Below are 14,654 nucleotides of genomic sequence, written 5' to 3' on the forward strand. Positions count from 1 at the left end.
TCTTGATCAGGCGTCTGTCCAGAAACTCAATTTTCGGAGGGAGCAGTGCAGCTCTGCGGTAGAGTGAATGCATGCTTAGCATGCAGGACTTCCTGGATTCGATGCCCACTGCCTCCCTTAACAGAACGCCTACTGTGGAACACCTGAAAGGTGTAGGTCCTGGCACAGTATCCGTCCCCTTTGGGGCGGTTGGCCTTTGCCACCTGTCCTCACAGAGATCCCAGCACGACGGCGCTTCTCCTTCCAGGAAGTGCTTTAGCCCCCTGACCTCCTTTTGTGCCCCTTGGTTGCACTGAAGCACGCATGAGTTGGGGATAGGTGAGGAGAGGAGGGGGGGGTTGAAGTTCCCAGAGGCTCGTGTCCCCATTAATGTACGTGTGACTCCTTCTTACAGGCCACGTGACAGTGCCCCAAAGCGGAGAACCGAACGAGGCCGATTTCTTTTCTGATAAAGAGGTAACCGTCTCCCTTTGTCACTGTTCTTCTCCTTCGTTCGGTAGGTAAGCGTCAGGGCACGCTGCAGCGGGGACGCCTGGGTGCTTTGCGCCTGCGTCCCCAAGTTTGCATTTGCCCGGGAAGGTCTGCGGGCTTACAGGGTTTATCCCAGTGCACACCTCCTACAGTTACCGGGTGCTTCACGTCGTGTGACTGCACGACCGACGCACCTGCAGTAGTTTTGGAGAGTCACCTCGCGAAACGGGTGTCTGTATCTACGTGGTGTGGCCCAGTTCTTTTCCGTTAGCGTTTATGAGGGGACGCTGGAGGCGGACAGAGCCCTGTGGCAGTCAGGTGCTTTCCTGTCGTCGTTTGATCTTGGCTTTTTTTCCTGTGGCCATCCTGATCTGAAAGTTACCAGGGGATGTCTGGCCTTGAACGTAGGGGCTTTTGCCCTTTTCCAGCCCATGGCCAGTAACAGTGCTGTAGTTTCCCTTGCGACTTCCTCTGGTGCTTGACCCCGCAGCCTTTGGCCCAGGCTGCCCTTCCCCGGAAGCGCCCTCGCTTCCCCCTGTGTGCACTGGGTTGTGTCTCTGAAGACCCAGTGCGGGCTTCCCAGCGCTCCGTGACCTAAGCGACCTGCCACGGGCTCTCCTGTCCCTTGTGCCGTTCGCCGTATGCCTCCGCCCTGGGTTGGAGAGCGGTCAGACTTCTGCGTGGCGAGTCGTCTTCCTGGCTCCCTCCCGGTGGCAGAGTCGAGAGAAGGGCCTCCCTTTTATGTGTATCGGCAGCTCCTCCCAGGGGAGAGGGCTTATGATCTGAGAGGTGGCGTGCGTACTTGTTGTCCCCATGACTAACTGGGGGAAAGACCCCGTGCGTGAATGTGATGGTTTCTGGCGTTCGGTTCTTGTTTAATTGCCCTCTGTGTTCCTAGGGGTTGGCGACTGAGCCAGCAACCGATAGCCAGACGTTTGGACTTGCTCCAGGGCCAGTAACAGCGCATGACACGTTGAGCTGTGTTGATGGAGCTGGCCCAGCTGACACGTTCGGTAAGCTAGTGTACACGTCTGGGGGTTTTCTGTCCCTCTCTTGTCTTGATCAGGCGTCTGTCCAGAAACTCAATTTTCGGAGGGAGCAGTGCAGCTCTGCGGTAGAGTGAATGCATGCTTAGCATGCAGGACTTCCTGGATTCGATGCCCACTGCCTCCCTTAAACAGAACGCCTACTGTGAAGCACCTGAAAGGTGTAGGTCCTGGCACAGTATCCGTCCCCTTTTGGGCGGTTGGCCTTTGCCACCTGTCCTCACAGAGATCCCAGCACGACGGCGCTTCTCCTTCCAGGAAGTGCTTTAGCCCCCTGACCTCCTTTTGTGCCCCTTGGTTGCACTGAAGCACGCATGAGTTGGGGATAGGTGAGGAGGGGGGGGTTGAAGTTCCCAGAGGCTCGTGTCCCCATTAATGTACGTGTGACTCCTTCTTACAGGCCACGTGACAGTGCCCCAAAGCGGAGAACCGGACGAGGCCGATTTCTTTTCTGATAAAGAGGTAACCGTCTCCCTTTGTCACTGTTCTTCTCCTTCGTTCGGTAGGTAAGCGTCAGGGCACGCTGCAGCGGGGACGCCTGGGTGCTTTGCGCCTGCGTCCCCAAGTTTGCATTTGCCCGGGAAGGTCTGCGGGCTTACAGGGTTTATCCCAGTGCACACCTCCTACAGTTACCGGGTGCTTCACGTCGTGTGACTGCACGACCGACGCACCTGCAGTAGTTTTGGAGACTCACCTCGTGAAACGGGTGTCTGTATCTACGTGGTGTGGCCCAGTTCTTTTCCGTTAGCGTTTATGAGGGGACGCTGGAGGCGGACAGAGCCCTGTGGCAGTCAGGTGCTTTCCTGTCGTCGTTTGATCTTGGCTTTTTTTCCTGTGGCCATCCTGATCTGAAAGTTACCAGGGGATGTCTGGCCTTGAACGTAGGGGCTTTTGCCCTTTTCCAGCCCATGGCCAGTAACAGTGCTGTAGTTTCCCTTGCGACTTCCTCTGGTGCTTGACCCCGCAGCCTTTGGCCCAGGCTGCCCTTCCCCGGAAGCGCCCTCGCTTCCCCCTGTGTGCACTGGGTTGTGTCTCTGAAGACCCAGTGCGGGCTTCCCAGCGCTCCGTGACCTAAGCGACCTGCCACGGGCTCTCCTGTCCCTTGTGCCGTTCGCCGTATGCCTCCGCCCTGGGTTGGAGAGCGGTCAGACTTCTGCGTGGCGAGTCGTCTTCCTGGCTCCCTCCCGGTGGCAGAGTCGAGAGAAGGGCCTCCCTTTTATGTGTATCGGCAGCTCCTCCCAGGGGAGAGGGCTTATGATCTGAGAGGTGGCGTGCGTACTTGTTGTCCCCATGACTAACTGGGGGAAAGAGCCCGTGCGTGAATGTGATGGTTTCTGGCGTTCGGTTCTTGTTTAATTGCCCTCTGTGTTCCTAGGGGTTGGCGACTGAGCCAGCAACCGATAGCCAGACGTTTGGACTTGCTCCAGGGCCAGTAACAGCGCATGACACGTTGAGCTGTGTTGATGGAGCTGGCCCAGCTGACACGTTCGGTAAGCTAGTGTACACGTCTGGGGGTTTTCTGTCCCTCTCTTGTCTTGATCAGGCGTCTGTCCAGAAACTCAATTTTCGGAGGGAGCAGTGCAGCTCTGCGGTAGAGTGAATGCATGCTTAGCATGCAGGACTTCCTGGATTCGATGCCCACTGCCTCCCTTAAACAGAACGCCTACTGTGGAACACCTGAAAGGTGTAGGTCCTGGCACAGTATCCGTCCCCTTTTGGGCGGTTGGCCTTTGCCACCTGTCCTCACAGAGATCCCAGCACGACGGCGCTTCTCCTTCCAGGAAGTGCTTTAGCCCCCTGACTTCCTTTTGTGCCCCTTGATTGCACTGAAGCACGCATGAGTTGGGGATAGGTGAGGAGAGGAGGGGGGGTTGAAGTTCCCAGAGGCTCGTGTCCCCATTGATGTACGTGTGACTCCTTCTTACAGGCCACGTGACAGTGCCCCAAAGCGGAGAACCGGACGAGGCCGATTTCTTTTCTGATAAAGAGGTAACCGTCTCCCTTTGTCACTGTTCTTCTCCTTCGTTCGGTAGGTAAGCGTCAGGGCACGCTGCAGCGGGGACGCCTGGGTGCTTTGCGCCTGCGTCCCCAAGTTTGCATTTGCCCGGGAAGGTCTGCGGGCTTACAGGGTTTATCCCAGTGCACACCTCCTACAGTTACCGGGTGCTTCACGTCGTGTGACTGCACGACCGACGCACCTGCAGTAATTTTGGAGACTCACCTCGCGAAACGGGTGTCTGTATCTACGTGGTGTGGCCCAGTTCTTTTCCGTTAGCGTTTATGAGGGGACGCTGGAGGCGGACAGAGCCCTGTGGCAGTCAGGTGCTTTCCTGTCGTCGTTTGATCTTGGCTTTTTTTCCTGTGGCCATCCTGATCTGAAAGTTACCAGGGGATGTCTGGCCTTGAACGTAGGGGCTTTTGCCCTTTTCCAGCCCATGGCCAGTAACAGTGCTGTAGTTTCCCTTGCGACTTCCTCTGGTGCTTGACCCCGCAGCCTTTGGCCCAGGCTGCCCTTCCCCGGAAGCGCCCTCGCTTCCCCCTGTGTGCACTGGGTTGTGTCTCTGAAGACCCAGTGCGGGCTTCCCAGCGCTCCGTGACCTAAGCGACCTGCCACGGGCTCTCCTGTCCCTTGTGCCGTTCGCCGTATGCCTCCGCCCTGGGTTGGAGAGCGGTCAGACTTCTGCGTGGCGAGTCGTCTTCCTGGCTCCCTCCCGGTGGCAGAGTCGAGAGAAGGGCCTCCCTTTTATGTGTATCGGCAGCTCCTCCCAGGGGAGAGGGCTTATGATCTGAGAGGTGGCGTGCGTACTTGTTGTCCCCATGACTAACTGGGGGAAAGAGCCCGTGCGTGAATGTGATGGTTTCTGGCGTTCGGTTCTTGTTTAATTGCCCTCTGTGTTCCTAGGGGTTGGCGACTGAGCCAGCAACCGATAGCCAGACGTTTGGACTTGCTCCAGGGCCAGTAACAGCGCATGACACGTTGAGCTGTGTTGATGGAGCTGGCCCAGCTGACACGTTCGGTAAGCTAGTGTACACGTCTGGGGGTTTTCTGTCCCTCTCTTGTCTTGATCGGGCGTCTGTCCAGAAACTCAATTTTCGGAGGGAGCAGTGCAGCTCTGCGGTAGAGTGAATGCATGCTTAGCATGCAGGACTTCCTGGATTCGATGCCCACTGCCTCCCTTAACAGAACGCCTACTGTGGAACACCTGAAAGGTGTAGGTCCTGGCACAGTATCCGTCCCCTTTGGGGCGGTTGGCCTTTGCCACCTGTCCTCACAGAGATCCCAGCACGACGGCGCTTCTCCTTCCAGGAAGTGCTTTAGCCCCCTGACCTCCTTTTGTGCCCCTTGGTTGCACTGAAGCACGCATGAGTTGGGGATAGGTGAGGAGAGGAGGGGGGGGTTGAAGTTCCCAGAGGCTCGTGTCCCCATTAATGTACGTGTGACTCCTTCTTACAGGCCACGTGACAGTGCCCCAAAGCGGAGAACCGGACGAGGCCGATTTCTTTTCTGATAAAGAGGTAACCGTCTCCCTTTGTCACTGTTCTTCTCCTTCGTTCGGTAGGTAAGCGTCAGGGCACGCTGCAGCGGGGACGCCTGGGTGCTATGCGCCTGCGTCCCCAAGTTTACATTTGCCCGGGAAGGTCTGCGGGCTTACAGGGTTTATCCCAGTGCACACCTCCTACAGTTACCGGGTGCTTCACGTCGTGTGACTGCACGACCGACGCACCTGCAGTATTTTTGGAGACTCACCTCGCGAAACGGGTGTCTGTATCTACGTGGTGTGGCCCAGTTCTTTTCCGTTAGCGTTTATGAGGGGACGCTGGAGGCGGACAGAGCCCTGTGGCAGTCAGGTGCTTTCCTGTCGTCGTTTGATCTTGGCTTTTTTTCCTGTGGCCATCCTGATCTGAAAGTTACCAGGGGATGTCTGGCCTTGAACGTAGGGGCTTTTGCCCTTTTCCAGCCCATGGCCAGTAACAGTGCTGTAGTTTCCCTTGCGACTTCCTCTGGTGCTTGACCCCGCAGCCTTTGGCCCAGGCTGCCCTTCCCCGGAAGCGCCCTCGCTTCCCCCTGTGTGCACTGGGTTGTGTCTCTGAAGACCCAGTGCGGGCTTCCCAGCGCTCCGTGACCTAAGCGACCTGCCACGGGCTCTCCTGTCCCTTGTGCCGTTCGCCGTATGCCTCCGCCCTGGGTTGGAGAGCGGTCAGACTTCTGCATGGCGAGTCGTCTTCCTGGCTCCCTCCCGGTGGCAGAGTCGAGAGAAGGGCCTCCCTTTTATGTGTATCGGCAGCTCCTCCCAGGGGAGAGGGCTTATGATCTGAGAGGTGGCGTGCGTACTTGTTGTCCCCATGACTAACTGGGGGAAAGAGCCCGTGCGTGAATGTGATGGTTTCTGGCGTTCGGTTCTTGTTTAATTGCCCTCTGTGTTCCTAGGGGTTGGCGACTGAGCCAGCAACCGATAGCCAGACGTTTGGACTTGCTCCAGGGCCAGTAACAGCGCATGACACGTTGAGCTGTGTTGATGGAGCTGGCCCAGCTGACACGTTCGGTAAGCTAGTGTACACGTCTGGGGGTTTTCTGTCCCTCTCTTGTCTTGATCAGGCGTCTGTCCAGAAACTCAATTTTCGGAGGGAGCAGTGCAGCTCTGCGGTAGAGTGAATGCATGCTTAGCATGCAGGACTTCCTGGATTCGATGCCCACTGCCTCCCTTAACAGAACGCCTACTGTGGAACACCTGAAAGGTGTAGGTCCTGGCACAGTATCCGTCCCCTTTTGGGCGGTTGGCCTTTGCCACCTGTCCTCACAGAGATCCCAGCACGACGGCGCTTCTCCTTCCAGGAAGTGCTTTAGCCCCCTGACATCCTTTTGTGCCCCTTGGTTGCACTGAAGCACGCATGAGTTGGGGATAGGTGAGGAGAGGAGGGGGGGGTTGAAGTTCCCAGAGGCTCGTGTCCCCATTAATGTACGTGTGACTCCTTCTTACAGGCCACGTGACAGTGCCCCAAAGCGGAGAACCGGACGAGGCCGATTTCTTTTCTGATAAAGAGGTAACCGTCTCCCTTTGTCACTGTTCTTCTCCTTCGTTCGGTAGGTAAGCGTCAGGGCACGCTGCAGCGGGGACGCCTGGGTGCTTTGAGCCTGCGTCCCCAAGTTTGCATTTGCCCGGGAAGGTCTGCGGGCTTACAGGGTTTATCCCAGTGCACACCTCCTACAGTTACCGGGTGCTTCACGTCGTGTGACTGCACGACCGACGCACCTGCAGTAGTTTTGGAGACTCACCTCGTGAAACGGGTGTCTGTATCTACGTGGTGTGGCCCAGTTCTTTTCCGTTAGCGTTTATGAGGGGACGCTGGAGGCGGACAGAGCCCTGTGGCAGTCAGGTGCTTTCCTGTCGTCGTTTGATCTTGGCTTTTTTTCCTGTGGCCATCCTGATCTGAAAGTTACCAGGGGATGTCTGGCCTTGAACGTAGGGGCTTTTGCCCTTTTCCAGCCCATGGCCAGTAACAGTGCTGTAGTTTCCCTTGCGACTTCCTCTGGTGCTTGACCCCGCAGCCTTTGGCCCAGGCTGCCCTTCCCCGGAAGCGCCCTCGCTTCCCCCTGTGTGCACTGGGTTGTGTCTCTGAAGACCCAGTGCGGGCTTCCCAGCGCTCCGTGACCTAAGCGACCTGCCACGGGCTCTCCTGTCCCTTGTGCCGTTCGCCGTATGCCTCCGCCCTGGGTTGGAGAGCGGTCAGACTTCTGCGTGGCGAGTCGTCTTCCTGGCTCCCTCCCGGTGGCAGAGTCGAGAGAAGGGCCTCCCTTTTATGTGTATCGGCAGCTCCTCCCAGGGGAGAGGGCTTATGATCTGAGAGGTGGCGTGCGTACTTGTTGTCCCCATGACTAACTGGGGGAAAGAGCCCGTGCGTGAATGTGATGGTTTCTGGCGTTCGGTTCTTGTTTAATTGCCCTCTGTGTTCCTAGGGGTTGGCGACTGAGCCAGCAACCGATAGCCAGACGTTTGGACTTGCTCCAGGGCCAGTAACAGCGCATGACACGTTGAGCTGTGTTGATGGAGCTGGCCCAGCTGACACGTTCGGTAAGCTAGTGTACACGTCTGGGGGTTTTCTGTCCCTCTCTTGTCTTGATCAGGCGTCTGTCCAGAAACTCAATTTTCGGAGGGAGCAGTGCAGCTCTGCGGTAGAGTGAATGCATGCTTAGCATGCAGGACTTCCTGGATTCGATGCCCACTGCCTCCCTTAAACAGAACGCCTACTGTGGAACACCTGAAAGGTGTAGGTCCTGGCACAGTATCCGTCCCCTTTGGGGCGGTTGGCCTTTGCCACCTGTCCTCACAGAGATCCCAGCACGACGGCGCTTCTCCTTCCAGGAAGTGCTTTAGCCCCCTGACCTCCTTTTGTGCCCCTTGGTTGCACTGAAGCACGCATGAGTTGGGGATAGGTGAGGAGGGGGGGGTTGAAGTTCCCAGAGGCTCGTGTCCCCATTAATGTACGTGTGACTCCTTCTTACAGGCCACGTGACAGTGCCCCAAAGCGGAGAACCGGACGAGGCCGATTTCTTTTGTGATAAAGAGGTAACCGTCTCCCTTTGTCACTGTTCTTCTCCTTCGTTCGGTAGGTAAGCGTCAGGGCACGCTGCAGCGGGGACGCCTGGGTGCTTTGCGCCTGCGTCCCCAAGTTTGCATTTGCCCGGGAAGGTCTGCGGGCTTACAGGGTTTATCCCAGTGCACACCTCCTACAGTTACCGGGTGCTTCACGTCGTGTGACTGCACGACCGACGCACCTGCAGTAGTTTTGGAGAGTCACCTCGTGAAACGGGTGTCTGTATCTACGTGGTGTGGCCCAGTTCTTTTCCGTTAGCGTTTATGAGGGGACGCTGGAGGCGGACAGAGCCCTGTGGCAGTCAGGTGCTTTCCTGTCGTCGTTTGATCTTGGCTTTTTTTCCTGTGGCCATCCTGATCTGAAAGTTACCAGGGGATGTCTGGCCTTGAACGTAGGGGCTTTTGCCCTTTTCCAGCCCATGGCCAGTAACAGTGCTGTAGTTTCCCTTGCGACTTCCTCTGGTGCTTGACCCCGCAGCCTTTGGCCCAGGCTGCCCTTCCCCGGAAGCGCCCTCGCTTCCCCCTGTGTGCACTGGGTTGTGTCTCTGAAGACCCAGTGCGGGCTTCCCAGCGCTCCGTGACCTAAGCGACCTGCCACGGGCTCTCCTGTCCCTTGTGCCGTTCGCCGTATGCCTCCGCCCTGGGTTGGAGAGCGGTCAGACTTCTGCGTGGCGAGTCGTCTTCCTGGCTCCCTCCCGGTGGCAGAGTCGAGAGAAGGGCCTCCCTTTTATGTGTATCGGCAGCTCCTCCCAGGGGAGAGGGCTTATGATCTGAGAGGTGGCGTGCGTACTTGTTGTCCCCATGACTAACTGGGGGAAAGAGCCCGTGCGTGAATGTGATGGTTTCTGGCGTTCGGTTCTTGTTTAATTGCCCTCTGTGTTCCTAGGGGTTGGCGACTGAGCCAGCAACCGATAGCCAGACGTTTGGACTTGCTCCAGGGCCAGTAACAGCGCATGACACGTTGAGCTGTGTTGATGGAGCTGGCCCAGCTGACACGTTCGGTAAGCTAGTGTACACGTCTGGGGGTTTTCTGTCCCTCTCTTGTCTTGATCAGGCGTCTGTCCAGAAACTCAATTTTCGGAGGGAGCAGTGCAGCTCTGCGGTAGAGTGAATGCATGCTTAGCATGCAGGACTTCCTGGATTCGATGCCCACTGCCTCCCTTAACAGAACGCCTACTGTGGAACACCTGAAAGGTGTAGGTCCTGGCACAGTATCCGTCCCCTTTGGGGCGGTTGGCCTTTGCCACCTGTCCTCACAGAGATCCCAGCACGACGGCGCTTCTCCTTCCAGGAAGTGCTTTAGCCCCCTGACCTCCTTTTGTGCCCCTTGGTTGCACTGAAGCACGCATGAGTTGGGGATAGGTGAGGAGAGGAGGGGGGGTTGAAGTTCCCAGAGGCTCGTGTCCCCATTAATGTACGTGTGACTCCTTCTTACAGGCCACGTGACAGTGCCCCAAAGCGGAGAACCGGACGAGGCCGATTTCTTTTCTGATAAAGAGGTAACCGTCTCCCTTTGTCACTGTTCTTCTCCTTCGTTCGGTAGGTAAGCGTCAGGGCACGCTGCAGCGGGGACGCCTGGGTGCTTTGCGCCTGCGTCCCCAAGTTTGCATTTGCCCGGGAAGGTCTGCGGGCTTACAGGGTTTATCCCAGTGCACACCTCCTACAGTTACCGGGTGCTTCACGTCGTGTGACTGCACGACCGACGCACCTGCAGTAGTTTTGGAGAGTCACCTCGTGAAACGGGTGTCTGTATCTACGTGGTGTGGCCCAGTTCTTTTCCGTTAGCGTTTATGAGGGGACGCTGGAGGCGGACAGAGCCCTGTGGCAGTCAGGTGCTTTCCTGTCGTCGTTTGATCTTGGCTTTTTTTCCTGTGGCCATCCTGATCTGAAAGTTACCAGGGGATGTCTGGCCTTGAACGTAGGGGCTTTTGCCCTTTTCCAGCCCATGGCCAGTAACAGTGCTGTAGTTTCCCTTGCGACTTCCTCTGGTGCTTGACCCCGCAGCCTTTGGCCCAGGCTGCCCTTCCCCGGAAGCGCCCTCGCTTCCCCCTGTGTGCACTGGGTTGTGTCTCTGAAGACCCAGTGCGGGCTTCCCAGCGCTCCGTGACCTAAGCGACCTGCCACGGGCTCTCCTGTCCCTTGTGCCGTTCGCCGTATGCCTCCGCCCTGGGTTGGAGAGCGGTCAGACTTCTGCGTGGCGAGTCGTCTTCCTGGCTCCCTCCCGGTGGCAGAGTCGAGAGAAGGGCCTCCCTTTTATGTGTATCGGCAGCTCCTCCCAGGGGAGAGGGCTTATGATCTGAGAGGTGGCGTGCGTACTTGTTGTCCCCATGACTAACTGGGGGAAAGACCCCGTGCGTGAATGTGATGGTTTCTGGCGTTCGGTTCTTGTTTAATTGCCCTCTGTGTTCCTAGGGGTTGGCGACTGAGCCAGCAACCGATAGCCAGACGTTTGGACTTGCTCCAGGGCCAGTAACAGCGCATGACACGTTGAGCTGTGTTGATGGAGCTGGCCCAGCTGACACGTTCGGTAAGCTAGTGTACACGTCTGGGGGTTTTCTGTCCCTCTCTTGTCTTGATCAGGCGTCTGTCCAGAAACTCAATTTTCGGAGGGAGCAGTGCAGCTCTGCGGTAGAGTGAATGCATGCTTAGCATGCAGGACTTCCTGGATTCGATGCCCACTGCCTCCCTTAACAGAACGCCTACTGTGGAACACCTGAAAGGTGTAGGTCCTGGCACAGTATCCGTCCCCTTTGGGGCGGTTGGCCTTTGCCACCTGTCCTCACAGAGATCCCAGCACGACGGCGCTTCTCCTTCCAGGAAGTGCTTTAGCCCCCTGACCTCCTTTTGTGCCCCTTGGTTGCACTGAAGCACGCATGAGTTGGGGATAGGTGAGGAGAGGAGGGGGGGGTTGAAGTTCCCAGAGGCTCGTGTCCCCATTAATGTACGTGTGACTCCTTCTTACAGGCCACGTGACAGTGCCCCAAAGCGGAGAACCGGACGAGGCCGATTTCTTTTCTGATAAAGAGGTAACCGTCTCCCTTTGTCACTGTTCTTCTCCTTCGTTCGGTAGGTAAGCGTCAGGGCACGCTGCAGCGGGGACGCCTGGGTGCTTTGCGCCTGCGTCCCCAAGTTTGCATTTGCCCGGGAAGGTCTGCGGGCTTACAGGGTTTATCCCAGTGCACACCTCCTACAGTTACCGGGTGCTTCACGTCGTGTGACTGCACGACCGACGCACCTGCAGTAGTTTTGGAGACTCACCTCGTGAAACGGGTGTCTGTATCTACGTGGTGTGGCCCAGTTCTTTTCCGTTAGCGTTTATGAGGGGACGCTGGAGGCGGACAGAGCCCTGTGGCAGTCAGGTGCTTTCCTGTCGTCGTTTGATCTTGGCTTTTTTTCCTGTGGCCATCCTGATCTGAAAGTTACCAGGGGATGTCTGGCCTTGAACGTAGGGGCTTTTGCCCTTTTCCAGCCCATGGCCAGTAACAGTGCTGTAGTTTCCCTTGCGACTTCCTCTGGTGCTTGACCCCGCAGCCTTTGGCCCAGGCTGCCCTTCCCCGGAAGCGCCCTCGCTTCCCCCTGTGTGCACTGGGTTGTGTCTCTGAAGACCCAGTGCGGGCTTCCCAGCGCTCCGTGACCTAAGCGACCTGCCACGGGCTCTCCTGTCCCTTGTGCCGTTCGCCGTATGCCTCCGCCCTGGGTTGGAGAGCGGTCAGACTTCTGCGTGGCGAGTCGTCTTCCTGGCTCCCTCCCGGTGGCAGAGTCGAGAGAAGGGCCTCCCTTTTATGTGTATCGGCAGCTCCTCCCAGGGGAGAGGGCTTATGATCTGAGAGGTGGCGTGCGTACTTGTTGTCCCCATGACTAACTGGGGGAAAGACCCCGTGCGTGAATGTGATGGTTTCTGGCGTTCGGTTCTTGTTTAATTGCCCTCTGTGTTCCTAGGGGTTGGCGACTGAGCCAGCAACCGATAGCCAGACGTTTGGACTTGCTCCAGGGCCAGTAACAGCGCATGACACGTTGAGCTGTGTTGATGGAGCTGGCCCAGCTGACACGTTCGGTAAGCTAGTGTACACGTCTGGGGGTTTTCTGTCCCTCTCTTGTCTTGATCAGGCGTCTGTCCAGAAACTCAATTTTCGGAGGGAGCAGTGCAGCTCTGCGGTAGAGTGAATGCATGCTTAGCATGCAGGACTTCCTGGATTCGATGCCCACTGCCTCCCTTAAACAGAACGCCTACTGTGAAGCACCTGAAAGGTGTAGGTCCTGGCACAGTATCCGTCCCCTTTTGGGCGGTTGGCCTTTGCCACCTGTCCTCACAGAGATCCCAACACGACGGCGCTTCTCCTTCCAGGAAGTGCTTTAGCCCCCTGACCTCCTTTTGTGCCCCTTGGTTGCACTGAAGCACGCATGAGTTGGGGATAGGTGAGGAGGGGGGGGTTGAAGTTCCCAGAGGCTCGTGTCCCCATTAATGTACGTGTGACTCCTTCTTACAGGCCACGTGACAGTGCCCCAAAGCGGAGAACCGGACGAGGCCGATTTCTTTTCTGATAAAGAGGTAACCATCTCCCTTTGTCACTGTTCTTCTCCTTCGTTCGGTAGGTAAGCGTCAGGGCACGCTGCAGCGGGGACGCCTGGGTGCTTTGCGCCTGCGTCCCCAAGTTTGCATTTGCCCGGGATGGTCTGCGGGCTTACAGGGTTTATCCCAGTGCACACCTCCTACAGTTACCGGGTGCTTCACGTCGTGTGACTGCACGACCGACGCACCTGCAGTAGTTTTGGAGACTCACCTCGTGAAACGGGTGTCTGTATCTACGTGGTGTGGCCCAGTTCTTTTCCGTTAGCGTTTATGAGGGGACGCTGGAGGCAGACAGAGCCCTGTGGCAGTCAGGTGCTTTCCTGTCGTCGTTTGATCTTGGGTTTTTTTCCTGTGGCCATCCTGATCTGAAAGTTACCAGGGGATGTCTGGCCTTGAACGTAGGGGCTTTTGCCCTTTTCCAGCCCATGGCCAGTAACAGTGCTGTAGTTTCCCTTGCGACTTCCTCTGGTGCTTGACCCCGCAGCCTTTGGCCCAGGCTGCCCTTCCCCGGAAGCGCCCTCGCTTCCCCCTGTGTGCACTGGGTTGTGTCTCTGAAGACCCAGTGCGGGCTTCCCAGCGCTCCGTGACCTAAGCGACCTGCCACGGGCTCTCCTGTCCCTTGTGCCGTTCGCCGTATGCCTCCGCCCTGGGTTGGAGAGCGGTCAGACTTCTGCGTGGCGAGTCGTCTTCCTGGCTCCCTCCCGGTGGCAGAGTCGAGAGAAGGGCCTCCCTTTTATGTGTATCGGCAGCTCCTCCCAGGGGAGAGGGCTTATGATCTGAGAGGTGGCGTGCGTACTTGTTGTCCCCATGACTAACTGGGGGAAAGACCCCGTGCGTGAATGTGATGGTTTCTGGCGTTCGGTTCTTGTTTAATTGCCCTCTGTATTCCTAGGGGTTGGCGACTGAGCCAGCAACCGATAGCCAGACGTTTGGACTTGCTCCAGGGCCAGTAACAGCGCATGACACGTTGAGCTGTGTTGATGGAGCTGGCCCAGCTGACACGTTCGGTAAGCTAGTGTACACGTCTGGGGGTTTTCTGTCCCTCTCTTGTCTTGATCAGGCGTCTGTCCAGAAACTCAATTTTCGGAGGGAGCAGTGCAACTCTGCGGTAGAGTGAATGCATGTTTAGCATGCAGAACTTCCTGGATTCGATGCCCACTGCCTCCCTTAAACAGAACGCCTACTGTGGAACACCTGAAAGGTGTAGGTCCTGGCACAGTATCCGTCCCCTTTGGGGCGGTTGGCCTTTGCCACCTGTCCTCACAGAGATCCCAGCACGACGGTGCTTCTCCTTCCAGGAAGTGCTTTAGCCCCCTGACCTCCTTTTGTGCCCCTTGGTTGCACTGAAGCACGCATGAGCTGGGGATAGGTGAGGAGAGGAGGGGGGGTTTGAAGTTCCCAGAGGTTTGTGTCCCCATTAATGTACGTGTGACTCCTTCTTACAGGCCACGTGACAGTGCCCCAAAGCGGAGAACCGGACGAGGCCGATTTCTTTTCTGATAAAGAGGTACCGTCTCCCTTTGTCACTGTTCTTCTCCTTCGTTCGGTAGGTAAGCGTCAGGGCACGCTGCAGCGGGGACGCCTGGGTGCTTTGAGCCTGCGTCCCCAAGTTTGCATTTGCCCGGGAAGGTCTGTGGGCTTACAGGGTTTATCCCAGTGCACACCTCCTACAGTTACCGGGTGCTTCACGTCGTGTGACTGCACGACCGACGCACCTGCAGTAGTTTCGGAGACTCACCTCGTGAAACGGGTGTCTGTATCTACGTGGTGTGGCCCAGTTCTTTTCCGTTAGCGTTTATGAGGGGACACTGGAGGCGGACAGAGCCCTGTGGCAGTCAGGTGCTTTCCTGTCGTCGTTTGATCTTGGCTTTTTTTCCTGTGGCCATCCTGATCTGAAAGTTACCAGGGGATGTCTGGCCTTGAACGTAGGGGCTTTTGCCCTTTTCCAGCCCATGGCCAGTAACAGTGCTGTAG

At 57.2% G+C, this 14,654-nt stretch overlaps 1 protein-coding gene across 1 annotated transcript in view; it reads left to right on the forward strand.

Annotated features, from left to right (window-relative positions):
- Positions 1 to 14,654, forward strand: part of LOC140685978 (uncharacterized) — a 90,562-nt gene that overhangs the window by 54,774 nt on the left and 21,134 nt on the right. Inside the window, exons 65-83 of the mRNA XM_072938372.1 lie at positions 395 to 456; positions 1,370 to 1,484; positions 1,918 to 1,979; positions 2,893 to 3,007; positions 3,445 to 3,506; positions 4,420 to 4,534; positions 4,972 to 5,033; positions 5,947 to 6,061; positions 6,499 to 6,560; positions 7,474 to 7,588; positions 8,022 to 8,083; positions 8,997 to 9,111; positions 9,548 to 9,609; positions 10,523 to 10,637; positions 11,075 to 11,136; positions 12,050 to 12,164; positions 12,598 to 12,659; positions 13,573 to 13,687; positions 14,126 to 14,187. Coding sequence (XP_072794473.1) covers positions 395 to 456; positions 1,370 to 1,484; positions 1,918 to 1,979; positions 2,893 to 3,007; positions 3,445 to 3,506; positions 4,420 to 4,534; positions 4,972 to 5,033; positions 5,947 to 6,061; positions 6,499 to 6,560; positions 7,474 to 7,588; positions 8,022 to 8,083; positions 8,997 to 9,111; positions 9,548 to 9,609; positions 10,523 to 10,637; positions 11,075 to 11,136; positions 12,050 to 12,164; positions 12,598 to 12,659; positions 13,573 to 13,687; positions 14,126 to 14,187 — 1,655 coding nt within the window. The remainder of the gene's footprint in view (positions 1 to 394; positions 457 to 1,369; positions 1,485 to 1,917; positions 1,980 to 2,892; positions 3,008 to 3,444; positions 3,507 to 4,419; positions 4,535 to 4,971; positions 5,034 to 5,946; positions 6,062 to 6,498; positions 6,561 to 7,473; positions 7,589 to 8,021; positions 8,084 to 8,996; positions 9,112 to 9,547; positions 9,610 to 10,522; positions 10,638 to 11,074; positions 11,137 to 12,049; positions 12,165 to 12,597; positions 12,660 to 13,572; positions 13,688 to 14,125; positions 14,188 to 14,654) is intronic.

The sequence above is a fragment of the Vicugna pacos genome, chromosome 15, assembly GCF_048564905.1.
Source record: "Vicugna pacos chromosome 15, VicPac4, whole genome shotgun sequence".
Taxonomy (NCBI): domain Eukaryota; kingdom Metazoa; phylum Chordata; class Mammalia; order Artiodactyla; family Camelidae; genus Vicugna; species Vicugna pacos.